Source organism: Puma concolor, chromosome E2 (assembly GCF_028749965.1).
Source record: "Puma concolor isolate L17-30 chromosome E2, mPumCon1.1.hap2, whole genome shotgun sequence".
NCBI lineage: Eukaryota > Metazoa > Chordata > Mammalia > Carnivora > Felidae > Puma > Puma concolor.
The window spans coordinates 51,959,282-51,986,141 of NC_141681.1; the positions used below are offsets into that span (position 1 = coordinate 51,959,282).

Below are 26,860 nucleotides of genomic sequence, written 5' to 3' on the forward strand. Positions count from 1 at the left end.
GGAGCCAGGACCAGGGGTGACCCGCTGGCCAAAGCCTGGGGGAGAAAAAGGAGCCCCCAAAATAGCTCCTTGGACCCTGGCCCCGCAGCCACATTCCTGCCCGGGCTAGGATTAGAAACAGAAACATTTCGGGGGGTGGAGGGCAGAGCGGGAAGACACCACTCCCTGCAGCAGCCGGACGGACTCTCGCTGTTCTCGGGAGGGCTGGACAGCTCTCCCGGAGGAAACCGCGGTCTCTAGCTGGCTCTGGGCGCCTGGGCCGCGTGAGCCGGCCCGAGGCGGCGGGAGGCCCAGACATGCGCACTCCGGGCACCTCAGGAGCTGCCCGGAGGACCCATCCGGACAGGCCCCCCGGAATATCCGACTTGGGCCGGTTTGGGCCCTCTCAAACGGCTCTGAGGGGGGGGTCCTGGACAGACTTTCTTCTAGAGTTTGGGAGCCAGAGCAACGTCCTCCTCCGTCCCAAGGGCCCTGCCTGGGGCTGGACCGGCTGGGTGTCCCCCACTGAGTGAGCCCCCCTCCGTCCTTCAGTGTTCCGGGCTATTAGAAGGGAGCAGGGAGAGGACTGGGTGGGGGAGAGGCAGGGAGGGCCTAGCTCTTCCTTTTGGTCGAAGCAACTGGATTCTAGGACTGCAGCAAAAGTGCGCACGCACTCCCTCCACACCTCCCGGAAGGGAACAGAGACGCTGTGAAAACAGGGAACTTTAGTATAAATAAGAGGTCCCGGGGGGACAGGGAGGGCCCCCGAGGGGCTTCCATAATTTAACACTCTTCAAAAGCACAAACAACAGCACGGGCAGGGTGCGGGCCAGGGGAGGGGTAGGTCACCCCTGCCCTGCCCACAGGCCGAGGGGCACATTGCAGAGCTTGTGGGGGGGGGGGTCTCCCCCGGGAGTGACCAGTCACATGCTGGGGACAGGGACGAGGCGAACACTGATGTTTCAGAGGGAGGGGTCATTGTACTTGGCAGTGGGTGGGGACAGGGCTGAGGCCACACAGGCCACTACGTCCCCCCAAGTGCTGGGCCGGTCTGGGGGACCCTCTGATCCCCTAATCTGTGCAGGGCAAGGGACTGGAGTAGTCCATCCGTCATGGTTAGTCTTGTTAATCATACGTTGATCCGTGAGGTCGGCGGGGGGGTTATGGCTAGGAGGCGGGGAACAGAGGGGGGACCCCGACATCCATGGTTTCACACCACTGTGCCGCTCGGGGAGTTGCTGGGCTGGGAGGAGAGGCCCTGGGGAAGACGAGAGGGGAGACAGGAGGGTTAGAGGCTGCCCGGGGCTCCCGTCAGTCCCATGGGGAGGGAGCCAGCCCAGAGTCCCCAAGGCGGCTGCCGCCCTGACCTTGCCCTTCAGTCCGCCCCAGACCCCGCCCAGACAGAGGCCGCTGCTCTAGGTCAGGAACTTACATCTCAGCTAGCTTCCCTGTCCCGGCAGGCGGCACTCTTAGACAATAATTAAAGTCCTCGGGGTGATCCCGAGCAGACAGGATGGGGTAGGGGTGGAGAGGATGGGGAGAGGATGGGGCTCTTTCTGACTGGGGGGTGCGGGGGATAGAGAACTCAGGGACAATCCTACCTCTACCACTGACTTGCTGGGTGACCTGGGCCAACTTCCTTCCCCTGTCTGGGCCTCGGCCTCCTCGTCTGTGAACTAGGGAGATAGAGGGGTCTCTTTTAGGACTTGCCGGACTCCCCAGATCCCAACGACCCTGCCTCTGAGACTGTGCTATTACGTTCTAAGGATTCAAGACCCTACACAATCCTAAAACCGCTCTTCGAGGGAACCCAGCCTCGGCCCTCAGACCTGGCATCCTGGGCACTGTGCCCACATCCCCGAGAAGCTGAGCCACGAGACAAGAGCTCCAAAGAGACAAGGCGCCAGGTCTGTGCTTCCCCTACTGGGACCTTCCCGACGGGGACCTCGCCGAACCCCACAGCTACAGTGGGAGGTGGACACATCCGCCCACCACCCACCTTCAAGGCTCCCTAAGAGGTGATGGAGGTCAACGAGCAGTGACCTGCCCGAGGTCACAGGGAGCAGTGCCAGAACCCACGCTGGGACTCCCCAGGCCGTGACTCCAGCGGTGGGCTCAGGTCCAGAGTCTGAGACCCAGGCCGGAAGCCGGGCCCACGGGCTCGGTGTCACCCAGAGAATTTGACCAGCATCATGCACCAGGTTTCACAACTGGCAAATCACATGTCCCGTAGAAACAGAGATCTGGCTTCGAGTGACATGTGATCAGATGGGGCCATTCCGGGCCCACTGGCTCCCCGCTTCAGACAGCTGGCCACGGTCCCCACTACTCCCAGCTGTCTTATCCCCAACCCTCTCTCGGTCGTCACAGAGAGTTCTAGAAGCCCGGCACCCTAGGACCTGAGGGGTCTCACTCTGGGACACTAAGAGTTCCCTGGCTCCCCCTCATCCCACAGGGCTAAAGGCTGTGGCGGAGGCCAACCCCTCCGCCGACGCCCGCCTCTTCCTGGGCCCTGGGGAGGCTGGCGCGGGGCGACTCACCGCCTTGCCCGGCCGGGCCCAGGTACAGATGAGGCCCTCCTGGCAGGCGGTGATGATGCAGTCCTCCAGGAAGAGGAGGACCGTGAGCCGCTCCTGGGCGATCTTCTTGCACACCAGGGGCTCGAGCAGCGGCACCTCGTGGATGCGTGGGCACAGCGCCGTGCCCAGCACCTTGGCCGGGTCCAGCCGGCTGCGCGGGGCCGGGCCGCTGGGCTTGTCCCCGCCGCCGCCGCCGCCGCCGCCGCCCCCGCCGCCGCCCCGGCTGATGTTGCCCAGGCTGTGGTAGCGCTTGTGCTCTTTCTCTGACCCCCGGTCCCTCCGCTCCTGCAGCGTGAGCGTGGCAAAGCGGCCGATGCTGAACGGCGTGCCCGGCTCGGCGGTCGCGCCCGGGCCGCCCGCCTTGCCGCTGCCCGCCGGGTGCGGAAGGCTGTTGGAGCGGGACAGCGAGCGAGGCAGGGGGCCGGGGCCCGGCTCGGCGCCCCGAGAGCTGCCGGCGGCGGGCGGCGTGGCGCCGGGCGTGCCGGGGAGGGTGCGGGTGCGGGCCAGGGGCGGGTGGGGGTAAAGCACGTCTTCGGTGAGGTCCCACAGGCAGAACTGCGTGTCCTGGCCGGCCGAGCCGAAGCGGTAGGTGATGGGGCCGGCTTTGGGCAGCGGGGAGAGGGGGGCTCCCCCGCCCGAGCCCGGGCCCCCGGCCTCAGGCTCCTCCTCCTCCTCGCCGCTCCGCTCCCCGTCACCGCCGGCCGCGGCTGCCTCCTCGGCCCTCGTGGTGTAGGGGTCGAAGGCCACAGCATTGACCCAGGACTTGTGGCCGTGGCCCCGGGCCACCACACGGCCCTCGGTGAAGGACCACACGGTGACCAGGTCGTCTTCGCCACCCGTCACGACGTAGCGCCCATCCGGGCTCCAGCACACGCAGAGCAGGCCCCCAAAGTAGCTCTTCATGAGCCCCCGCAGGAGCATGGAGTCGAAGTGGAAGACGCGCAGGCAGCCGTCCTGGCTGACGCAGGCCAGGTGCCGGCCATCCGGCGAGAAGGCGAACTCGTTGAGGGGGCCCTCGCCCACCGCCCACTTGGCCAGCGGGTTGCGGGGCGCCTTGCTCTTGGCGGCATAGACGGCGAAGCCCTCGCCCTGCTTCAGCAGGCTGTACTGCGGCGGGGCCGAGGCGCAAGGGTGGCTGACGTTGTACAGGTACAGGTGGCCACTGGCGTGTGAGGCCAGGAACAGGCTCTCTGATTCGGGCAGCCACTTCAGATAGGTCACCTTGGTCTTGTCGATCAGCCGCTGCCAGGAGAAACCGTGGGGGTTGGGAGAAGGTAATCCGCTCCCGGCGCCCGGCAGACCTCCTCCCCAACGTGGTTCCCCCGAAGAGGCCCTCGGATGTGGCCCAGACCTTCTCGGACGGGGCCTCCCACACCGAGGGTAAGGGATGGACGCCAGGCCACGGGAACGCAGGGGAAGAAGGGTGGCCTGTGAGGCAGCCACGGGGAGCTCCATGGAGCCACGATGCCCCATCTTCTGCAAGGGGACGGTCCTGCCTTTCAGAGAACTATCCTCCTCCGTCTAACCCTCTCCACAGTCTTCACCACGTCAGGCTTAAGGCAAGAGATCGATTCACAGAACATCAGCCCCCAAAGAAGGGCTCTCGATCTGTGTGGTTCGCTGGCCTAGCCCCAGAGCACAGCGCTGTGCACACAACATCTCCTAGACACGCGAGGGGCAGCACCAGCCCGCCAGCCGCACACGCGCCTCTGCTCCCGTCCGCCTTCCAGCCCGCATCCAGTCCTTCCAGAACACCCGGGACCTGCCCTCTTCTCGCCCCACCCCCACTCCAACCACGCAGGTCCCAGTCGCCGTCAACCCTGCGCTGGCCTAACTGGCCACCCAGGCTGCCACTGCCGCTCGGCTGCCAGACAGAGGCTGTTAAAATGGAAGTCAGCACTAGGCACCGTCCAGCCCCAAACACCACGGCGGCCTTTCTCAAGCAGGGTTCCAGAGAGAACGAAGCCCTGGGCACCCGCAGTACACAACGAAGTAACTTCCTCCCCAGGCAGCGAGGTGGCTCCTCGTTGTTGGGAAAGATTCGGAAACCATCAAATCACTTCTTTGTTCTACGGCTGAGATGAACCCTAGTCAAGAAAGGCTCTAACAGCCGAACTCTTCTCTTTTCCATGGCCCTCCAGACCCTACACGGGCTGGTCCCTACCAGGTCTTTCTCAGAACCCATCCACCACCCTCCCCTCAAGAACTGCTCTGGCCACTCAGCCTTTCTGCTGTCCTCCTCCCACACTTCCCCTGATAACTTTCTGGCCTCCTTCAGGTCTTTATTTCAATGTCCCCGTCCCCTCCCCCTGCCCCCTGCAAGGAGGCCTCTCCTATTTTGTGAATGGACGAGCTAGTGCGTTTTTAATCCATTCACCGTTCCGCTCCCTTCTGCCATTCAGGCACTCTGTGTATTTGGAACACCTCCTCTGAACAGAGAGAAAAAGACAGAGGACAGGGCGCCTGGGTGGCTCAGTCCGTTGAGCGTCTGACTTTGGCTCAGGTCACGATCTCGGGCGGTTCGTGAGTTCGAGCCCCACATCGGACTCGCTGCTGTTGGCGCAGAGCCTGCTTTGGATCCTCTCTCTCCCTATCGCTCTGCCCCTCCCCTGCCTGCACGGTCTCAAAAATAAACAAACATTAAAAAAAAAAAAAAAAAAAGAGGACAAGAGCAGCCCCTGCCCACGGATGAGGTCGTTCATCGGCACGCCCTCTTGTGCCGAATCCAGCCAGGACTGGGCAATCCCCACATATGATTTTGTAACAACAGTCCTGTGAGGTAGGGATGAGAATCCCATTTTGCAGAGGAGTAAAACTGAGGCTCAGGGGGCGGGGGGGAGGTGTCACCTTCCCAAAACCACACAGCGAGGAAACAGTGCGGCAAGGACTTGAATTTGGAGACCAAATTCTGACGTCAAACGAGTCCCAACAGCTGACTAGGCTCAGCTGTCTTCTCCGCAACACGGGCACCACGAGCCCTAACCCAGCAGCACAGGACTTGGGCACAGCAGGCGCAGCTGTCATTATTGGTCTTTTTCACGCTAGCTGTTACCTCGGCCCACACATCCGTCAGCCCATCCCCTCTCTCTCCCATATCCTGCACCGCCCCCCCCACCCCCACCCCACCAGGTCTACACGGCTCCCAGGCAGCTGCAGTCTCGTGGCCACAGTGTACGGGTGGGTGAATGGGAAGGGGGGAGCCGCTCTAGGCCCCGGGGGCCCATAATCACCTCTTCATTGAATAGCTTGCTGGTGTCCTTCTTGATGAGATCAAGGTACTGCACCTGGCCGGCTGAGAACCCCACCAGCAGGGAGATGGTCTCTGTGGCAGCAGTGAACTGGTTGAAGTCATGGCAGGTGGGCTGGGTGCCCTTATAGATCCGCTTGTCAATTGGCTTGTTGAGATCAATGGACTTGAGCAGCGGGAGAAAAGCAGTTAATAGCTTCTACTACTGAGAGGAAGGAAGAGGGTGTTGAGGTTGGGGGAAACCACTAAGAGGAAGCAGGGTTAAATCCCTGAGGGAAGTGGGTAGGTGGATGGGTGAGTGGGCAACCACAGACAGGAAGGGGGAACCAAATCACAGACCCAGTAAAGGAAAAACACAGACAGGAAGGTTTCCCCCCCCCTCCACCCCACATGAGACCACGGTGCTTACCCCCAAAGTTGGACCCCCTAACTTTAGGGGACACCCTTGCCCGTAGTATCAAAGCTTGCAGACCCCCACAGTCCCATTCCTTTCCAGTCCTGCCCCACGGCCTCAGCAACTCCCCTGGATCTTAGCACCTCAATATCCAAGCTTCCCCAAACTCAGGGCCGCCCACATCCCCAGGACTCTAACGCCCAACATCCCAGGATTCTGTTTCCTTTGGAGTCCCTAAATCTCGGGACCTCCATCACAGTTCACAGACGCACTAAACCTCATGGTCCCCCACATTTTTGGTCCTTCATCACCTCTGGGCTCCCAGGATCTCCATCACGTCTGGGGACCGCCATAACTTCCACGGGCCTCATCCCCCTCTGGGACCTACATCTCTCTAGAGACAACCATCACACCTGAGGATGTCCCCTTGGGCTCTCATCACCCTCAGCTCTCCATCAGTTCAGAGATTCTCACTCCCTCCAGGACCCTGTGTCTCCAGAACCTGCATCCCCTAAGATCCCATTCACCTGCAGGATCCCTATGACCTCTCAGAGCCCCATCAGTTCCGCAATCATCCTCACCTCTGGGCTCCCAAAGTTTCAAGACTCCCCCCCCCCCCCCCCCCGCAATAGCTGCAGACTTGCAATACCCCTGGGTTCTCCATCACCTTCCAGCCTGCATCACCTCAGGAATCCCTATCACCTGCAGATCCCTACCACCCAGAACCACACAGGGTCCCATGCCATCTGGGAATCTCTCCAAAATACCAGCACAGAACCCCCCACGCATAACTCGGAGATCCCACATGACCTCACGATTCTCCATCACCTCTACGATGGCCAGCACCTCGGAGGGTGCTAAAGGGCTAAGAGGCCACCACCTTTTAGAATTCTGCATAACCTCCAGGCACCTTTGCATCCTAGGACATCCGTCACATCTAGGATGCCATTTCCAAACCCCACATCAATCAGAGACCCTCCCATCACTTCTGGATCACCTCAGAGGGCCCTATCCTCTCTGCCAGCACCGAGGCCACCACGATGCAGGCCGCTCACCCGTTGGCTCCCGCGGCGGCAGCAGCCGGGGTAGAAATACAGCTCGCGGCCCAAGTTGAAGCAGACGCGGTCTCCTCCGGCACCCAGCCCCGCGGGCGTGGCGGGCGGTTCCCCGGCCCCGGCGCCGTCGGGCTCCCCGAGGCGCACGAGGCTGAGGCGCACGGCGGGCAGCGCGGGCCCTGGCCCCGGGCCTGCGGGCGGCGGGGACGGCGCGGAGCCCGCGGCGCCGGGGCCGGAGGAGGAGGCAGGGCCGGGCGGGGGCTGCGGCGGCTGGGGCGGCGCCGGGGTCTGGGCGGAAGCCGGACCCGACCTGCGAGCGGCGCCATCGCCGGGGAGCAGCTTGTAGAAGCCCTCGCGGGTGCGGAACTGCGACTTGATTTCCGCGCAGTCCCCCATGGCGGCGCCGGGGCCCGAGCCGCCCTCCGCGCCGCCCGCCGCCATCTTGGGCGCCCCCCTCCCGCCCGGGCCCCGCCGCTGCCGGACCGCCGCCCGCCGCCGGGCCCCTGCCGGAAGCCGCGGGCTCGCGCCGGAAGGGGTGGGGTGGTCACCCGGGCGACGCCTCTTCGATTGGCAACAGGATGGGGAGGCGGGATGAGCTCGGGCCGTCGCTCCGGTAACGGTTCAGGGACTGGGGGCGGGGCGCAAGATGGGGCGTGGCCTTTGTGCCAGCGGCCGACTTGTGGTTGGCTGCGGGGCGGGGCCCAGCGGGGGATGGGCGGGGTCGTGGAAAAGCTCAAATCCCTAGCAACGGCGCCCAGGGAACCGTTTGCCTAGCAACGGAGGGACCCTCAAGAGGAGGCCTCCTTCATAACTGGCCTTCCCATCGCTTCACAGACGACCCCAGGTGGTTCTAGTGCCTTCTTAGACTCGCAACATACACCTTTCTGATCTCCAGTGTTTCGCACTGACATCTTAAAATCCCTGACTGACGACAGCATCTCCAGACATTCCACCCCACCCTGGATGATGTCCCAAATCCTGCTGATCTCCAGTGTCTCCATAAAACTCTTAGGGCTACACCCACCCACTACTGATTAGTGTTAACCCCAAACATTTTCCACATTTCCCTCCAACCTCCGATATATGTCTCCATGACTTCACTATCTTTAACAATCTCACTTGGTTCAACACCCTCTTCTGATGCCAAAATTCCATCGATCCCCGCAATGCCCGCAGTGTCCCGATGACCCACTAGTAATCCATGACGCCCCACTGATTGCCAGTGCCCTTCACTTCTGCTGAAGCCACCCTGACCCCATCACAGATCTTCCTAGACCCATTCTCAGTGGTCTCTCAGATTTCTCATCAAAATGTCCCAGAGGCATCTCACACTCAGCAAGACCTACAATGAAGTTGAAATCTTCCTCCAAATCCTGCTCCTCTCCTGTGTCCCCATCTTAGAGTTCACAATGCCATCCCCCCACTCACCCAGTCTGCAGACCTCAGTGTCTCCCTAGACCTGTATCATCTTCCTTCACCCCCTGCTTCTAGCCCCCAAGTCTTTTGCATTCTGTTACCTGAATTCCTCTTTTCTAGTCCCTTTCTCTGCATCGCCCTGGTCCAAAGCCCTCCACTCCAGTCCTGCCCTCCCAGCAGCCTGGTCTCTGCTCTCCCAGACTCCCATCCCAACACTCCACTTGGCATCTAGGGAGGTCTTTCTAAACATGAGTATGACTGGGGCCCTCCCTTGCTCCAAGACCACCTGTGGCTCCCTAGTGTTCTTGGGGCAAAATAAAGCCCTGAGTGATCTGCTCCTGCCAACCTCTCTTTCCAACCTCATCTCTTACAACTAACTCCTCACCCCATGTCCCAAACATGGAGATTCGGGAAACTACCTCAACGTAGAACTCTCTCTTGCCCTTGGTCTTTGCACATGTTGTTCCCTCTGCTTGGAATGCTCTTCCCCACTCTGTTCTTGACCCTTTGAGAGCCAGCCGAGGAGCTCGGTCAGTTCTCTGGGCTCCCCCATCCAGGTTGTCACTGCCGAGAGATGTGACCGCCTCTCCTTGTAGAGAGTGAGACCCCGGGAAAGCAGAGCTGGAGCTGCTTGGCCCCCCCTGTGTCCCCAGCACAGGGCTGGGCTGACAGAAGGCACTTCAATAGTTGTTTGGGGGCACCTGGATGGCTCAGGTCAAGCATCTGACTCTTGATTTTGGCTCAGGTCATGATCTCACGGTTCGTGAGTTCATGCCCTGCGTTGGGCTCTGCGCTGACATCGTGGAGCCTGCTTGGGCCTCTCTCTCTCTGCCCTTCCCCCTCTCTCAACATAAATAAAGAAACATTGAAAAAAATAGTTGTTTGGTGGCCAGATGAATGAATGAAACAGATGGGAGGGCCTATGCAGCAATGTCTGTTCCCAGCAGAGCTCAACAGCCCTGACTTGGGGGCCATGTCAACAACTGCAGTGAGAAAATGCAACACACAAATGAGAAACTAGGCCATAGTGCCATGGGGAAATTTTATTTTAGAGCAGCTACCTCCCTCTTCTACTCCTGCCCTCCAGGGGCAGAAAGCAAACCGACAGTGGGGGGAAAAAACAACACCCCATCACTAACTATGTATAAGGGAAAACCTACTATCTACCTGCTTGCGGAAGGGGCTTGGGGGGGCCCCCTTCAGTCATCCAGATCCTCCTCCTCGTCTTCCTCCTCATCTTCTTCCTCTTCCTCCGCGGCCGCCAGGGCCTGCTCCTGGGCTGCTTTGAGGGCCTGCTCTTCCTCCACCGTGGGGTCACTCATCTCCAAGATCTCGGGGCTGTTGGGGTACTCCTGCTGAACGGGGGCTGGCAGGGGTGGGTTGAAGTTCTCGGGGCTGTACTTGTGGCCCCAGCCAATGTAGATGTTCTCAAACTTCCTGGAAAGGCAGGGAGATACTGAGAGATCCTTCCTCCAAGGCCCCAGCCTGGACTTCCACTGAAGGTGGGACCCCGCGAGGGTTTGGCCTGGCTGCACAGGTGTGGGTGGTGGGGTGGAATGTGCTGTGCCCACCAGGTCTCTCCGTTCACGTGCTCTTGAGTGTTTACTGAGCATCTGTCTCCTAAGTGCCGGGCTGTCTAGAGCTGTACCCTGCAACAATGCATGTCACTGCTGAGCACTTGAAACGTGGGACCAAAAACCTGAGTTTCTTTCCTTTTTTTTTTTTTTTTTTTTTAGTGTTTTATTTATTTTTGAGAGAGAGAGAGCCGGGGAGGGGCAGAGAGGGAGGGGGGCGGAGGATCCGAAGCAGGCTCCAGGCTCTGAGCTGTCAGCACAGAGCCTGCCTCGGGACTCAAACTTGTGAACTGGGAGATCATGACCTGAGCCGCAGTTGGATGCTTAACCGACTGAGCCACCCAGGCGCCCCAAAAGCCTGAGTTTCTAATTGTATTTGATGTTCTAAGTTCACCCATGCTTTCTCCTTCGGCCCCCTGGTCACTTAGGGGGTGTGTTGTTTAATTTCTACATATCCGCGAAAGTCCCCCAAATTCCTTTGTTATTGATTTCTAATTTCGCTCCAGTGTGGCCAGAGAACATATTTTGTATAATCAATCCGGTTAAATTTATCGACACTTGTTTCCTGGCCTAGCATATGGTCTAATCCTAGAGACAGTTCCATGGGCACTTGAAAAGAATGTGTGTTCTGGGGCACCTGGGTGGATCAGTCGGTTAAGTGTCTGACAGGCTCAGGTCATGACCTCATGGTTCATGAGTTCGAGCCCATGGGGGTGCCGACAGCTCAGAGCCTGGAGCCTGCTTCAGATTCTGTGTCTCCTTCTCCTTCTGCCCCTCCCCCACTCGTGCTCTGTGTCTCAAAAATAAATAAATGCTAAAAAAGAAAAGAAAAGAATGTGTGTTCTGCTGTCGTCTGGGTGGATTTTACTTCATTTTAATGAATTCAAATGTAAACAATAAAACCGATATTCAGTTCTGTTATTGGATAACGGGAGAATGTCGAAGTGTGCCTGGGGCAACTTGGGTCCATGAATCTATTTTCTCAGCTGTAAATGTGGTGAAATCTGAATCCAAGGTCAAGTACTTCTGATGAGAACGTAGCATCCAGATGGAATGTGCTGTAAGTGCGAACTTCACACCAGATTCTGAAGACAGAGTATGAAAAGTTTAAAAAAAGAATGTAAAATAGCTCGTTAAGTTTTACATTACCGATTTCACATAGCGATGACAACATTTAAAATATAATAGGGTGGGGCGCCTGGGTGGCGCAGTCGGTTAAGCGTCCGACTTCAGCCAGGTCACGATCTCGCGGTCCGTGAGTTCGAGCCCCGCGTCGGGCTCTGGGCTGATGGCTCGGAGCCTGGAGCCTGTTTCCGATTCTGTGTCTCCCTCTCTCTCCGCCCCTCCCCCGTTCATGCTCTGTCTCTCTCTGTCCCAAAAATAAATAAACGTTGAAAAAAAAAATAAAATATAATAGGGTAAAATAAACTATTAAAAGGAACCTTGCCTGTTTTTACTCTTGAACATGGCTAGTTGTAGGACATTTTATTTATTTATTTATTTACTTACTTACTTACTTATTTATTTTAAGTAGGCCGCACATCCAGCATGGAGCCCAACGTGGAGCTTGAACTCATAACCCTGAGATCAAGACCTGAGCTGAGATCAAGAGTCAAGACGCTTAACTGGCTGAGCCACCTGGGCGCTCCTCTAGAAAATGTAGAGTGATGCAGGTGGCCTGCATTTTATTTACGTTGGACAGTGCTGGTCTAGGTGTGGGGACGCAGCAGCGAACACATTAGACAAAGATCCCTGCTGTGGTGCCTGCATTCTAGAAGGAGGAGACTGATAATGAACAAGAACAGAAGGGGTTGGGGCCAAGCCTGCCAGCCCGCCTGTTCCCAGAATTTTAACTAGAGGAGGAAATGGGAGGAAAAAGAGGGGACTGGGAGATAGGGAGAGAGGCAGTGAGGGGCAGGGGGTGGGGGGGAGAGAGAGGGATGGAGAATTTGCCCCGCAGGCTGTTTGGCTATGCCCTTATTTTCACAGCCTTGCTGTTCTTGAGACCTTTGCTTTCCTCCAGGTCTTCCTAGAACCTTCGAAAACACTGCTTCCTTGGAAGCCTCACCAGGGAGGTTGAGCTTCTGTAGAAAGACAGACCTTCAGAGGGGCGCCTGGGTGGCTCAGTTGGTTAAGCGTCTGACTTTAGCTCAGGTCAGGTCATGATCTCACACTCCGTGAGTTCGAGCCCCATGTCGGGCTCTGTGCTGACAGCTCAGAGCCTGGAGCCTGCTTTGGATTCTGTGTCTTCCCCCTCTTTCTGCCCCTCCCCTGCTCATGCTCTCTCTCTGTCTCGAAAATAAATAGAAACATTAAAAAAAATAAAAAGATAGACCTTCAGGCCCCAACCCCACTCCTGTGTCACCAGAACCTTCACTTGAATCAGATCCCTGGGGTCGTGTACACTCACAGTCTGGGAAGCTCTGGTCTACCTGCTTCCCCCTCCCCCGCTCCTTACTTCTCTCTTTCCCCAGAGATTTCACCTCAAGGTTGCTCTTCCCAGGAATCCCACTTTGATCCCCTTAAGATGACAGGTATGAGCTTTTTTTTTTTTTAATGTTTATTTATTTTTGAGACAGAGAGACAGCATGAATGGGGGAGGGTCAGAGAGAGAGGGAGACACAGAATCTGAAGCAGGCTCCAGGCTCTGAGCTGTCAGCACAGAGCCCGATGTGGGGCTCGAACTCACGGACCATGAGATCATGACCTGAGCCGAAGTCGGACGCTTAACTGACTGAGCCACCCAGGCGCCCCGACAGGTATGAGCTTTAATTGGTCCCCGCACTGTCCCTAGTGGTACTTAGTTTGTAACAGGGTATTTATTTGGCTGGTGGGGGGGGGCGCTATATTATTAGTTTCTGTGCTTCCTCTGCCTGCTCTCAGAGGCAGGATCCATATCGCCTTTTCAATAAGGGCCTGGGACCTAGCATACATCTGGCAAACAGTGACACCCAAGAGGGTTTTATAAAGAAAAAACAAATGGATGATGGGAGGGATGCATGATTGAGTGGTGGATGGATGGGTGAGTTGAGTTCCCAATTTGGATCTATCTTTTGCTTTCAGAAAGATGTTGGCAGGGCGCCTGCCTGGCTCAGTCAGTGGAGCGTGTGACTCTTGATCTCGGGGTTGTGTGTTTGACCCCTGTGTTGGGGGGTTGAGATTACTTAAAAATAAAATCTTTAAGGGGAGCCTGGCGGCTCAGTGAGTTAAGCATCTGACTCTTGGTTTCGGCTCAGGTCATGATTTTGGGGTTCATGGGTTCGACGCCTGCATGGAGCCCTGTGCTGGCAGTGCGGAGCTTGCTTGGGATTCTCTCTCTCCCGCTCTCTCTCTCTCTCTCTGCCCTTCCCTGACTCATGCTGTCTCTGTCTCTCTCAAGATAAATAAATTAACTTAAAAAATAAATAAATAAAATCTTTAAAAAGAAAAGAAAGCTGCTGGCAAATTAGGGTGCGGCCAGAAGATGGGGCTGGCGAAAGCAAGCCAAGGAGACTCTTCCCTGTTTCTGGAGGCGAAAAAATCGCCAAGAATGTGGTGAAAGTAGCCAGATGACACGAAATCTCATCATAGGATGGAACAGTGCACCCTGGGCACGGAGCTGGAAAGGGAAAAATCTAGGAAAACTTATCCTGCCATCTGGTGGACAGAGTTGGTAAGTGCGCCCAGCGCGGGGCTGCCCAGGGCGCTCCCTAAGCGGCAAAGCAGAAAGGCTCCGTCGCGCCCAGTGGGAGAGACTGAGGGCCTCTCTGTGCCCGGCGAGTGTGTGGTGAGTGTCTCAGTGAGTGTGCATGGGTGGGAATATGCAGCAGTGACAAATCTTTGGGGAGCAACTTGTGGGGGATCCTGGCAGGGAAGACTTCTGCCCCATGGACCCAAGACCCTTCAAATTGGAAGAACTGCCAGGGGGCCCAGGGAAGAAGTTAGGTCCCCCGGAAAGAAGCCGGTGCCCCTGGCAGGGCCACATCAAAGTGGACTCCTGAGTCCTGTCTGGCTCTGTGACTCATAGAGCTGAGAAGCCTGGGCCGGGAGGCCAGAGATCCAGGTTTGAATCCCGCATACGCTGTGTGACCCTGGGTCAGTTCCTTACCCTCTCTGATCCTCCGTTCTCTTATCTGAGGGGCTCTCACTTTTTGTCCGGGATTTCTCATTTTAGCCCTGGTTGGAAGTCCTGGAGCTGAGTGAGGGGGTCAGCCCAGGGGGCTTCTTGAAAGGGGTTCCTTCCACTCTCTGCCCCCATCCACCCTCAGCCTGGCTCGGAAGAGGTTATAGGGGCTTCCTCTTCTGGAAGGGACTAGGAGAAGACCTACTTGCCACTGGCGTAGGCATAGGCCCCTGGCCAAAGATTGGAGCGCACGACAGCCACGGAGTACTGTGGGCAAAGGCTGCAGGACAGGCGGGTGGTCCACGGTGACATGTGCATGATTTCTGCAGGGGAGTGGAGAGCACCAGGGGAGGTCAGAGCTCCCCACAGCCCTGCGCAGCCCCCTGGAGGGGAGACTGAGAGAAAGAGGGGAGGGCGCAAAGAAGGAAGACAGGGAGAGGCTTCGTGAAGGGAGTGTGGCTGGCTCCAGATCACTTTCTCACCGTGTGGCCCCAGGAAGCCACCTCGCCAGTCTGAGCCTCAGTGACCGCATCCAAGAAGTGGGTATACTTATGTCACCTCCCTTGCAGGCGCTGCCGTGCTCGGTGATCGCCCTTCCAGGTCAGCCATGGCTTTGGACCAGGGTCAGAGGGCACGGCACAGGCCCTGTGGTCCCGGAAATCCGGGTTCAAATTCGGGCTCTGCCCGTTCACCGGCTCTCGGCCTCTCCTTCCTCCTTCCTCCAGGTGCCTGAGACCCTGACCTCGGGAAATCCCCATCCAGTCTTCCAAATTCCAGCTCGGGTCCTGCCTTCTTGGGGAAGGCCTGTCTAATTGTCTCTCGCCCCAAACCCACACGGGACTGGAAAGATCATATCCCACCACCCGGGCCACTGCCGTATGCCAGACACGGCTCACAAGATGGACGTGTTCCCGCAACCCCAGGAGGGAGGCACGATCACCAGGCCCGTGTTATAGATGAGGGAGCAACTGAGGCTGAGAGAGATGCCCCCCCCCAACCCCGCTTTCTCCCCAGTCCCCACCTGGGCCGGTGGGCTGGCGTGTGTGAGGCCAAGAGGACTGTTACCTGCGTCTTCGGAGAGCGGCGTCAGCAGCGGGGGCCCGACCTCCTGCTCCACGCCTTCCATCCCCTCGTCTGCCTTCTCTTCCTCCTCCCCTAACTCCTCTTCCTCCTCTATCTTCTGCAAAGGGTTCACCCAAGTGCAGCGGCCCTGGAGGTGGTGGGGGGGTGGTCAGACCACATCCCCCGGGGGGATAGTAACCCGCCTGCACCCTGGGAGGTGGTGAGGGGCCAGGAAGGACACCGGGGCCTGGCCCTGTCCTCAGGGACCCAAGTATGGGCAGGGGGGGCAGGGCTAGTCACACGGGTTGGGGGAGAGAGAGCTATAGTTGTGAGATGGAGACTCCTGCCACCTGCTGGCTGTGTGGCCCCCCATCTGGGCATTCATTCATTCATTTGTCAGATATTTAATGAGCATCTACTACATACAGATAGGTGCTGGGGAAACATCCTTGAGAGGAGAGACCCCCCGCCCCCAATTTCTGCCCCAGGGAACTGATATTCAGCCTCCCATATGATCTTCTGCTCATCAGTGAAATGGGGGTAGCATAGGGGTTCTCTCGTTGGATTGCTGACGGGCTACACGAGGCCCTGAAGAGCTGATATGTGTCTGTTAAGTGAACGCACCTAAGTGCACAGCACAGAGCAGACTCACCTGCCTCAGCGAGGCAGTGGGGATGATAGTCGTGCAACACTCCCAAAAGAAGTTGTTTGGATTCAAGAAGGCGTGGCAGAGTCAATAAAAGTTTGTGGACTGAATGAATAAAAGCTCCTAGCACACAGCAGGGGCTTCCTTGAACCAGTGAATGCACGAATATAGAGTTCAACACATCAGGCGGTCAAAAAAGGCAGGCCTTGGGGCGCCCGGGGTGGCTCAGTCGGTTGAGCGTCCGACTTCGGCTCAGGTCACGATCTCGAGGTCGGTGAGTTTGAGCCCCGCGTCGGGCTCTGTGCTGACAGCTCAGAGCCTGGAGCCTGCTTCGGATTCTGTGTCTCCCTCTCTCTCTGCCCTTCCCCTGCTCATGCTCTGTCTCTCTCTCAAAAATAAATAAACGTTAAAAAAAAAAAAAACTTTTTAAAAAAAGAAAAAAGAAATAATGAAATCTTTTTTTTTTTTTTTTTTTTTTTTTTAAAACTTTTTTTTAATGTTTATTTATTTTGGGGACAGAGAGAGACAGAGCATGAATGGGGGAAGGGCAGAGAGAGAGGGAGACACAGAATCGGAAGCAGGCTCCAGGCTCTGAGCCATCAGCCCAGAGCCTGACGCGGGGCTCGAACTCACGGACCGTGAGATCCTGACCTGAGCTGAAGTCGGACACTTAACCGACTGAGCCACCCAGGCGCCCCAGAAATAATGAAATCTTTAAGCACCGGCTGGTGTCCCAGCCCCTCCATGAGATGAGCTGTTGCGTAATATTCTGGTATGTGTGCCCTGTCACCTTTCTGGAATCTGAAAAGCTCGGAACTCCAGGATGCATCCGGCCCCAACAGTGTCTTACAGGGCATCGTCAACCCATATCTGCCGGATGGTGAATATTATGCAGCACGTCAGGCAGAGAGCCAGCCCTTGAGAGCATTGCCTGGAGCTCCCCTTCCCTGCCCCCCCCCCCCCCGACCCCGGTGAGTCCCCTGTCCTCACCTGCAGCAGGATGTGCTGGGCGTGATGCACCCAGTTGGCCATGGAGTCCACCAGCTCGAGCACCGGGATGCCCTCAAAGTCGGGGTTCTCCTCGTAGGAGTCGCGCCCCGCGCCGCCCTCCTCCTCTTCATCGCCCTCCTCCTCCCCAAACTGGTAGAAGCCGAGCGGGCTGATGTGCGTGGCGGCCGAGATGCGGGCGATCTGGGCCCGCAGGTAGTTGGCCTCGTTGCCCGGGAAGGGCGGGTAGCTGACGACTGGCGCGTCCAGGAAGCCGGTGAAGAATTTCTTGATCTTGCGGGCCTGCACGATCTGCACGGGCGTGACGTGCGGCAGCCGCGTCCACGGCCGGCCCGGCTCGTTGCACACGAAATACAGGTACTTGTTGGTGCCCGAGCGGCTCTCCTCCCTGGGGATGACGGGCGGTGGCTTCCACATGGGCTTGGGGATAATGTCCGTGTCCTTCTCCTCGTCCTCCTCGCCCTCCTCCTCGTCGGGTGCGTCCATGCCCTCGCCGCCCTCCATCATCTCCTCCGCCTCCTCCTCCTCGCCCTCCTCCTCGCCCTCCCGGAAGGACACCTCGGCCACCAGGTAGCTGCGGCTGAGCCCCAGGATCTTGCCCCAGAAGCGGCAGGTATGGATGGGCTGCTGCTCCACCAGCTGCTTCAGGGCCATGAAGATGCGGAAACTCTCGTCCGAGCTCAGGCCCACGCCAGCCTGTTCCAAGTAGAAGGCGGTCTCCATGACGTTGGGCACCGCCGTCTCAGCCTGCAGAGGGGCGGGTGGAGGGCAGAGGAAAGAAGGCTGAAGCCCTGCTCCCTAGCCTGACTTGTGAAATCCGGAGAGCTAAACTGCTCTGTAACCCAGCTGCTCATGCGACCGCTGCAGGCCAGTGGGATGTAGGGACAAGTCCTTGGGGAGGAGGTCCCTTAAGGAAAAGAAAAGGGGTGGGGGGTGGGGGGAGAAAGAAAGGAAAAGGAAAATCACCAGGAGAAAATCCTTTGCTCCTTCATCCTTCCCCCTTCTTTCTGCCTGCAATGGGATGTGAGATCTGGAAGCACAGCAGCTATTTTGGGACCATGAGGCAATGCATGGGATGGTGTGTACCCATACCTTAATGATGGTAGAGTTGAAAGGTGGAAACTGCCGGGTCCCTGGTGGCATCACTGAGCCACCTTACCTCCCTTCTTGTTGTATGGGGCAAAGGGGCCACTTCTAGTCATGTTTTCCATTACTTGCAGCCAAATGCACCCCTAACAGATACCCCAAATCATATAACAAATTAAGGGAAGATGCAGGTCTTGAGCCCAGGAATCAGTGATGCTGGAGGATGGTGGTGATGACTGTTGCCCCCACCACCTCCTCCTTCACCATCTACTTGGTTCAGGGAGACAGAGGGGGAGAGGCAGAGAGACGGAGAAGCGGGGGCAGAAAGGGAGTGAGAACAAGCAAATTGAGGGCTGAGACTAGAATACAGTGAGGTTTGGACCCAGGCAGCCACTCCCATAGCCACATGGCCACAGGCTGACCCCAATACTTTTCAGTCAGTCCAGAAATCTTTATTAAAGACCCAGTGGGTGCCAGTCCCAGGCTAAGCAGGCATTGAGATATAGCAGAGACCAAAACACATGAGGTCCTTCCTCAGGAGACTGGCATGACCCACCCTTGGCCAACATGACTGGCCCAGGGAAACACATTGCCCAAATCGGGGAGACCACATGCTCTCTTGCCAGAATTTGAAAGCAGAAGGGAGAGAGAGGAGGTATAGAAGGTAGAGTAATGATCCCCCCAAAAGATGTCCATGTCCCGATTCCTGGACCTGTGACTACCTGACACGTCAAAAGTGACTTACAGGTGTGATTAAATTAAGGATCCTGAGACAGGGAGATCATCCTGGATGGTCCGGGTGGGCCCCAAGTCAACACAAGGGTCTTGCTAAGTGAAAGTGGGGAAGGCAGGAGGGTCAGAGAAGATGTGATGAAAGCAGAAATCAGAGTCAGAGACTGGAAGGTTCCAGAGGAGGGCCCAGGAGGAAGGAAGGTGTGCTGCTTCTGGAAGCTGGAAAAGGCTAGGAAATGGTTTCTCTTCAAGAGTCTCCATCAGTAGGGCAACCCTGCCAACCCTGACCTCAGCCTGGTGAAGCCCAATCCGAAGCAGACTTCTGACCTCCAGAGCTATAAGGTAAAACATTATGTGGTCTTAAGCCACTAAGTTTGTTACAGCAGCCATAACAGACTAATATGGGTCCACTCTGTGCGTGTGGCGGCAAGTGAAACAGGCAAGTGTGGGAGCCACATGCTGGATGACTGAGACTTTGTGTCCAAACTTCACCTTTTGTAAGGACACTAGGCATAATGGACGAGGGCTTCACCCTATTCCAGAAGGACCTCATTATAACTCATTACATCGGCAATGACCCTCCTTCCAAATAAGGTCACATTCTGAAGGGTCTGGGTGAGGGATACATCACCCTTCATAAGAATACTTCATAAGGGGGCGCCTGGGTGGCTCAGTCAGTTGAGCGTCCGACTTCGGCTCAGGTCATGATCTCACAGTCTGTGGGTTCGAGCCCCGCGTCAGGCTCTGTGCTGACAGCTCGGAGCCTGGTGCCTGCTTCGGATTCTGGGGTTTTGTTTGTTTGTTTGTTTGTTTTTACCTCAGCTCGAGATGTAGCACACCCTAATGCTCAATAGTAGGAGAATCGTTCTTTTGAAAGTGGTTCTGGCGCTTTCTTCCCATCATAAACGCAATGCAAAAGCTGGTTTTCCTGATTGGTGGTGACACCAGCCACTCAGGGGGAGTGGAGTCAAGCTTAATTCCAAGACACCTCGCTGACGGGGAGGAAGACAAAGGAAGGAGGGTAGAGCGGTGCCCAGGTGGCTCGGTGATCTCGGATTCAGATTCGGGAGTTCAAGCCCCAGATCAGGCTCTGTGCTGTCAGCGCAGAGCCTGCTTCGGATCCTCTGTCCCCCTCCCTCTCTGCCCCTCCCCTGCTCTCTCTCTCTCTCTGAAAAATAAATAAAACATCTTAAAATTTTTATTTAAAAAAAAAGGGATGAGTGTGTGCCTGGCCCATGAGCCAACAATGGCCATCACCCTCTTTCTGGGAATCCCCACCCTCCATCCACATGGCAATGGAGTGGCCTCACCAACCCTGTTTAAGTGATATCACTCCACCCTGCTCACTGTTAATTTCAGCAAGAGTGGGAAACTGCCCCCCAAGGTCAGGTCAGACTCTGCTTCTCTCCCCATCCTCTGCTATCGCCAGTAATGCGTGTCTGGGGGGAGAGAACGTACATGTGGCATCCTCCCGCCATCTCCAGATTGCTTGCACCTGACCATTGGGTGTGAGGAGAAACTTCTGTCTTGTTTACATCTCTTGTCTCCACTTCTGCAACATCGTCTGTTTCCTGCCCTCACATGGTCTATGTTGTCAAATAAGTAAAGTGTCAGCTTTTGGAATGTGATGCAATAATACTGAAGTTAGTCTGAAATTATAACTTGGAGAGTAGTCAGGAGCTTTATGAAACAGAGGCGCAGTGAGTTCCGGGGCAGAAAGCCATCTACAAGGGCGGAAGGAGAAGGATAGAGAATCCACAAACAGGTCGAGTCCGTAGAGGTGTAAATAAATCAGAGATGGCATTTCAGAGGATGGGGGGAAAGAATGCATTATTCCACCATGGCTGTTGGGGATCGTGGCTAGCGACTTGGGAGAAATAGAAAAAAGGAAATGACAGCCCTACCTCCTGTCAGAGAAATATATAAAAAATGATGAATCACTGATTTCTTTGAGTCTCTTCCTAGAAACATGCACAGGCCACAAACGTCCACAATTTTGCCACGAGTTTGCGGACCTCCCAGAAAGAATTCCAGCTCCAAATTCTAAGTGGGTGGGGCCTTCAGGGACAAGCCCATCAGGGGGCGGAGTCTCCGGGGGTTGGCATTTCAACGGGGCGGAGCCTCAAGCGCCGTAGTGCTCCAAGGGGGCGGAGCCTCTAGGAGCCAAGCGTTCTAAGGAGGCGGAGCCTTCGGGGCCTTGCGTTAGATGTGGGTAAGACCCGGAGGTGGAAAGGAAGGGTGTATTTCCAAGTGGGTGGGGCCTCCCGAGGAGAAACTGCATCTGAAATTTAAAACCATATTCCCAAGTAAAACTTGGCGCGAGGCTTGGTATTTCCACCTGCGCTTTGCTCACCCAAGGGCTCATTCCTTTGTCAGATTGTCGCTCCCGTGGTCTCTCACCATCCCACCCCACCGTCGCCAGAATCCCAGACTCTCAGAAGCATGGACGTGAGCACAGAGCAATCGCATCCGCAGATGGGGCAAAGGTTCTGTATAGCACGGGCTTGGAGGTCACGGTCCTGCTTTCCTAGTTCTGTCTCTGGTACGTCCTAGCTTCCCGCCCTCTGAGCTGAAGTCTTTGCTCTACAAATAGAAATTAAGTAGCGCTTGCTTTGCAGGGTTGTTTCGGGGGATGAGCCGAGACAAGGCTCTCAAGGCTCTTAGCGGGGGCCTAGGAGGCGTCGGAATCATCATAAATAGAGTCCCCAGCAAATGTTTCTTGAACGAGTGGAAGAGTCCTTCACCTGAATTTTATGCCGTTGTCCAAGCCTGGAAACAGAATTGTGGAATTAAATATTCTGAGGCTAGTGAAATGTTACTGGGCCAGGAGGTGAAGAGCTCTTAGCAAGGGGTTGACTTACAAAAGGGGAAACTGAGTCTAGGGATAAGGGGCACTTCAGTGTTGAGAGACTCCAGGAGGCAATGAGTTTCACAGAAAACGCCTGCAAAGCAGAATTATTTGGGGGAGGGAGGAGTAAAGGACGGCAAGAGGGAGACCAGCCTCCACCTCCGCTTAGCCCTGGAGTCAGCTTTTTTTTTTTTTTTTTTTTTTTTTTGAGAGAGAGAGAGAGGGAGGGAGAGAGCGAGTGGGGGAGGAGCTGAGGGAGAGAATTTTAAGTAGGCTCCACACCCAGCGCAGAGCCTGATGAGGGGCTCGACCTCACAATTGTGAGATCGTGACCTGAGTCGAAATCAAGAGTCTGCAGCTTAAACCGACTGAGCCACCCAGGGGCCCCTGGAGTCTGTCTTCTAAAAAGAAAGCCCACTAGCCTTTCCTCTGCTTCAAACCCTTCCGTGGTGCTCCAGCGGCCTCAGGAGTAAGCCCAATCTCCTTGGTCTGGCATTCAAAGCCCTCTGTGATCTGGTCCTCCCGCCCCACCCCCACCCCCACCCCCCGTGGCCAACCTCGCACACTGACCTGAAATTGTTTTTGGTTTCTGGGTCCTACTGTGCATCCCCTCGCCCCCGGACCTTAGCACCGGCTGTGCCTAAGCCTGGGTCACTGCCCCTCATGCCACGCGCCCCTCCCCATCGCCTCTCTCACCACCTCCTCTTCCATTTCCTGTTGGCCCTCGCCTCCGCCGCTCCGCAGGAACAGCGCCTTCTGTCTGTCCGCCATCTCGTAGGTGGGCTGCATCTCTGGGTCGTCCCGCAGGGTGTCCAGCTTGGGGTGGAACCACTGCCATTGGGTGGTGCGGTTCAGCGACTCCAGGATGGACAAAGGGTCCTCGGGCCGCTGGTTCAGGATCTTGGTCAGCAGGTTCACTAGGTGCTGATACCTGCCTCCCGTGGGAGGGAGTGGGAGGTGGGAGACATCACTCGCTCAGCTCAGTGAGCTCAGCGTACCTGGCCCCCGTGCCTGGCGCTGGGGACACAGCACAGAAAACGTCCCTGCCCTGGTGGGGCTGACATTCTGATGATGGAGACAGAAATGAACCGAATGTGCAAAACATACAGTGTGTCGGGAGGTGGTAATTTCTATGGAGACAAAGCAGGGAGGGGGGCTGGGAATGCCAGGGATAGGAGATGGCTTGTAAGTTTAAATAGGAAGGCCAGGGAAGGTCACACCAAGGTGACATTTAAGCTGAGATCTGAAAGACGTGAGGAGGCAAACCATACAGATACTGGGGGTGGGGGTGGGGGGGGGTGGAGAAGTATTTCAGTCAGAGGGAACAGCAGGTGCATAGGCCCTGAGACATCTCGTGAGTCTTACATGATCTTGACAACAAAACTCAAGGAAGGGGCGCCTGGGTGGCTCAGTTAAGTGTCTGATTCTCGATTTTGGCTCAGGTCACAATCTCATGGGCTCATCAGATGGAGCCCCACTTAGGATGCAGAGCCTGCTTGGGATTTTCTCTCTCTCTCTCTCTCTCTCTCTCTCTCTCTCTCTCTCCCTCCCTCCCTCTCTCTCTCTCTGTCTCTCCTTCCACTCATGTGCACTGTCTCTCTGTCTCTCTCTCAAAATAAATAAACTTTCAAAAAAAAAGATTAAAAAAAAAAAACTGAAGGAAACTAGGAGAAAGGAAAATTCCATGCCAATCTTGCTTAGAAATATAGATGCTGAAACCCTAAGCAAAATATTAGCAAATGACATCCAGCAAAAAGATGCTCTCAAAAAATGATGCACCATGATTAAACTGGGCTAATAACAGGAATGCAAGCCTGGAAAGATATTAGAAAAACAGAAAAAAAATTAACTCATCATGTTAATATGTTCAAAATATATGTAAGATAACCTCAGTAGGTGCAGAGAAGTTGTTTGATAACATTCAACACCCGTTTATGATTTTTAAAAACCCTACCAAACTAGGAACAGAAGGTAATTTTATTTTATTTTTAATTTTTTTCATGTTTATTTATGTTTTGAGAGAGAGAGAGAGAGAGAGAGACAGAGAGTGAGCAGGGGAGGGGCAGAAAGAGAGGGAAACACAGAATGTGAAGCAGGCTCCAGGCTCTGAGCTGTCAGCACAGAGCCCGACCCAGGGCTTGAACTCACGAACCATGAGGTCGTGACTTGAGCTGAAGTCAGGTGCTTAACTGACTGAGCCACCCAGATCCCCCTAGAAGGTAATTTAAAAAAAATGTTTATTTATTTATAGAGAGAGAGTGCACGCACACACATGTGAGTGAGAGTGGGGGAGGGACAGAGAGAATATTAAGCAGGCTCTGGCTGTCTGCACAGAGCCTGATGAGGGACTTGATCTCACGAACTGTGAAGTCATGACCTGAGCTGAAATCAAGAGTCGGACTGACTGAACCACCCAGGCGCCCCAGAAGGTAATTTTTTACAATCACATAAAGGGGAACCTATGGCACATAATGGTGAAGGACTGAACACTTTTTCCTTATGAGATTGGGGACGAGGATGCCTGCTTTCACGACTACACTGGAGGTCGTGGCTAATGCAATATGACATGAAAAAGGAAAGGCAAAAAGGATCGGAAAGGAAGAAGGAAAACTGCCATGGTTTGCAGGTGGTATGATTGGGGGTGATGTGCAGAAGCCTTGAGTGGAGGGTGTGCCTGGCATGTTGGCTGGAGTGGAAGGAGAGGGAGGGATCAGGGGAGGAGAGGAGTCAGTGACACCGCCTGATACACAGTGAGACAATACTGTGATAACAGTATTGTATTGGCTTCCTTCTACCTGAGCCAGGGACGATGCTGAGCACTTGAGAGCAGTGTTGGATTCTCACCACAATTGTACATCTGAGGAACAATTACAGTCCCTACTCTCCAGGTGAGGAAACTGAGGCTCCGAAAAGTTGAGGCCATGAGATCACACAGTGGTAGCACAGTCACGATTTGAAACCAGGTTGGTCTGATTTCAAAGCATGTGTGTCTGTGATGCGCCCGGGTGGCTCACTTGGCTGAACTGATCTCGATTTCAGCTCAGGTCATGATCCCAGTGTTAGAGGATCGAGCCCCACATCAGGCTCCAGGTTAGGTGTGGAGCCTGCTTGGAATTCTCCCTCTCAACCCCTCTCCCATGCTGTCATGTTTGAGCGTGCTTTCTCTCTGTCTCTCTCTCCAAGAAAACATGTATGTCTAACTGTCTGCAGGGTGGAAACCCTTCGGCAGTTGTCTTGGGTGTGCTGGAGAGCCATCACTGAATTGGGGAGGGTAAGGAGAGGTCAGACTTTGACCATGGCTTTTGAATAAAGGACCTTAAAGATTCCAAGGGTGGGAACTGTTGGGAAAAGCTAGAGGTTAATTCTGGCTAGACTCTAGGATCTGAAGCCAGGAGCTGACTAGAGATGAAGTTTGGAGAGCGGCAGGGGCTGAATGGCTCTTGTGAGGAGGAAGCACTTACTCCTGAGCCATGGCAAGCCCTGTGCCTGGGAGAGATGGGGTCAGTTTTGTGCTTTAGCAAGAACTGTTACTTCTCCAACCTGGCCCTTTCCTGCTCTCCCTCTTTCTCCCTTGGTTCCAGTTGTACCAGCCTCCTTGCTGTTCCTCAAACACAGCAAGCCTTGAAGCCTTTAAATGTGCTTCCTCTGTCACCTGCAAGGTGCTCTCCCTCTTCTCCTTCAGGTCCCTGATCAAATGTCACCTCCTCAGAGGCCTCCCCAGAGGCCTTCCTTGACCTCATGCTATTTCACATGCACTCCCTAACTCCCCTCGCCATGCCTTATTTTCCACCTTAGCTCCCATCATTACCTATCATTTATTATATTTATTGCCCATTCTCCCACCAAAGTGTAAGTTCCATGATGACATAATGGGGACTGAGAAGTGTATTCTAACTACAGCTAAGAGGCTTTGGCAAGTTAGTGGCTAATAGGGCCTCAGGAGCCAAATCACACATACTCCGCCACATCCTAGCTGTTATCACTTTGGATATGGGACCGAATTTTTCTGTCTTGGCTTCGTCCTCTGTAAAACGGGGACAGTAGATGTGCTAATCTCAGCTGTGAGAACTAGATGTTAATGTATGAATGGTGGCAGCCTGGTAAGTAAATGCTAGCTGTTAGCGTTTCCATCCCGACTCCTAGCCTGAGTTAGATGCCCCTGGAACAGTCCCTGGTTACCCATGAGGGGTGATCCCCGGTCTGACTGAAGGGACCTGGGAGCCTGAGGCAGAGCCTTGGCTGGGTCCTCTCCTGGCTAGGATCCCACCCCCTCTCCCCCCCCCCCCACTTAGGAGCCCCTTCTCACAGGCTGAGGCTGCAACTGACGCTGGTCTGCAGCAGGTAGGCCTTGGCGTTCTGCACGGCCAGCTCCAGAGGCTCCGGCTCGGGCACCTCCAGAGTGAAGGGCGTGAAGCCCGGCTCGGAGGGTGAGAACTGGAGGGTGGGCTCATCCCTCAAGTAGGGCCCATGCTGGCTGAACTGCAGGTCATCTCTCTGGTACGTGTTGAACTGGCCCAATAAGTCCGGCTGGGTCTCCAGGTAGGCAGACTCCAGTTGCTGGAAGAGGTTGCTTTGGCCCCGCTGTAGTTGCTGCAGCATTAGGCCGGCGTTTTGGGTGGCCTGGATCCCACCTTCTTCCAGATAAAGCTGGGGCTGTAGCTCGGAGGGAAAGCCCATATTCGGGGACGGGTACTCCACCCCACCCAGCTGGGCCTCCTCAGCCTGGAACATCGTCAAGTTCTCCTGCTGGGTCGGGCTGGCCCCTAGCGACCAGCCCTGGAGGTTGGCCTGGCTGGCCAGAATCCCCCGATTGCTCTGCAGGATGGAGGTATCAAGTGGTATCTGCTCCGCCTCCTCGGGGAAGGCGGGCTGGGGCCGAGAGAGTTCCAGACCGCGCCGCTGGGAAACCTGGGAACTCCTCCGACTTGAAGGCGGCTGGGAAGGGGGCTCAGGGTCGGACGGTGGGTCCCCCATAATTCAAAAGGGATCGCCGACTTCCAGGAGGAAGGCTTGCAGACAGGCAGGCTAGACCGGTCGCCCGCCTGCCGCCACAGGCCGGCTAGCCTCTATGCCAGCCGCCCGGTTTCTAAGGAGGGAGGGGGCGGGCCGTTACCAGGGGAGGGCGCGCGGGG

General features: G+C 56.0%; 2 protein-coding genes across 4 annotated transcripts; both read right to left on the reverse strand.

The window, feature by feature from the left end:
• Positions 1 to 689: 689 nt before the first annotated feature.
• On the reverse strand, positions 690 to 7,773 carry DMWD (DM1 locus, WD repeat containing). 2 transcript variants are annotated; one of them, XM_086690136.1, is made up of 5 exons: positions 7,255 to 7,773; positions 5,789 to 5,971; positions 2,520 to 3,800; positions 1,581 to 1,655; positions 690 to 1,237 (listed from the first exon to the last, which is right to left on the reverse strand). In XM_086690136.1, exons 1-5 carry the CDS (start codon positions 7,693 to 7,695, stop codon positions 1,190 to 1,192), a joined length of 2,028 nt encoding a protein of 675 aa, XP_086546262.1. In that variant the 5' UTR covers positions 7,696 to 7,773; the 3' UTR covers positions 690 to 1,189. The 2 variants fall into 2 exon arrangements, with proteins under 2 accessions (XP_086546262.1, XP_086546263.1); XM_086690137.1 differs by lacking the exon at positions 1,581 to 1,655.
• Positions 7,774 to 9,693: 1,920 nt separating this feature from the next.
• Positions 9,694 to 26,853, reverse strand: RSPH6A (radial spoke head 6 homolog A). 2 transcript variants are annotated; one of them, XM_086690151.1, is made up of 6 exons: positions 26,035 to 26,853; positions 22,425 to 22,659; positions 17,045 to 17,809; positions 15,412 to 15,556; positions 14,552 to 14,669; positions 9,694 to 10,107 (listed from the first exon to the last, which is right to left on the reverse strand). In XM_086690151.1, exons 1-6 carry the CDS (start codon positions 26,700 to 26,702, stop codon positions 9,870 to 9,872), a joined length of 2,169 nt encoding a protein of 722 aa, XP_086546277.1. In that variant the 5' UTR covers positions 26,703 to 26,853; the 3' UTR covers positions 9,694 to 9,869. The 2 variants fall into 2 exon arrangements, with proteins under 2 accessions (XP_086546277.1, XP_086546278.1); XM_086690152.1 differs by lacking the exon at positions 14,552 to 14,669 and having other exon boundaries at positions 9,867 to 10,107.
• Positions 26,854 to 26,860: the final 7 nt, after the last annotated feature.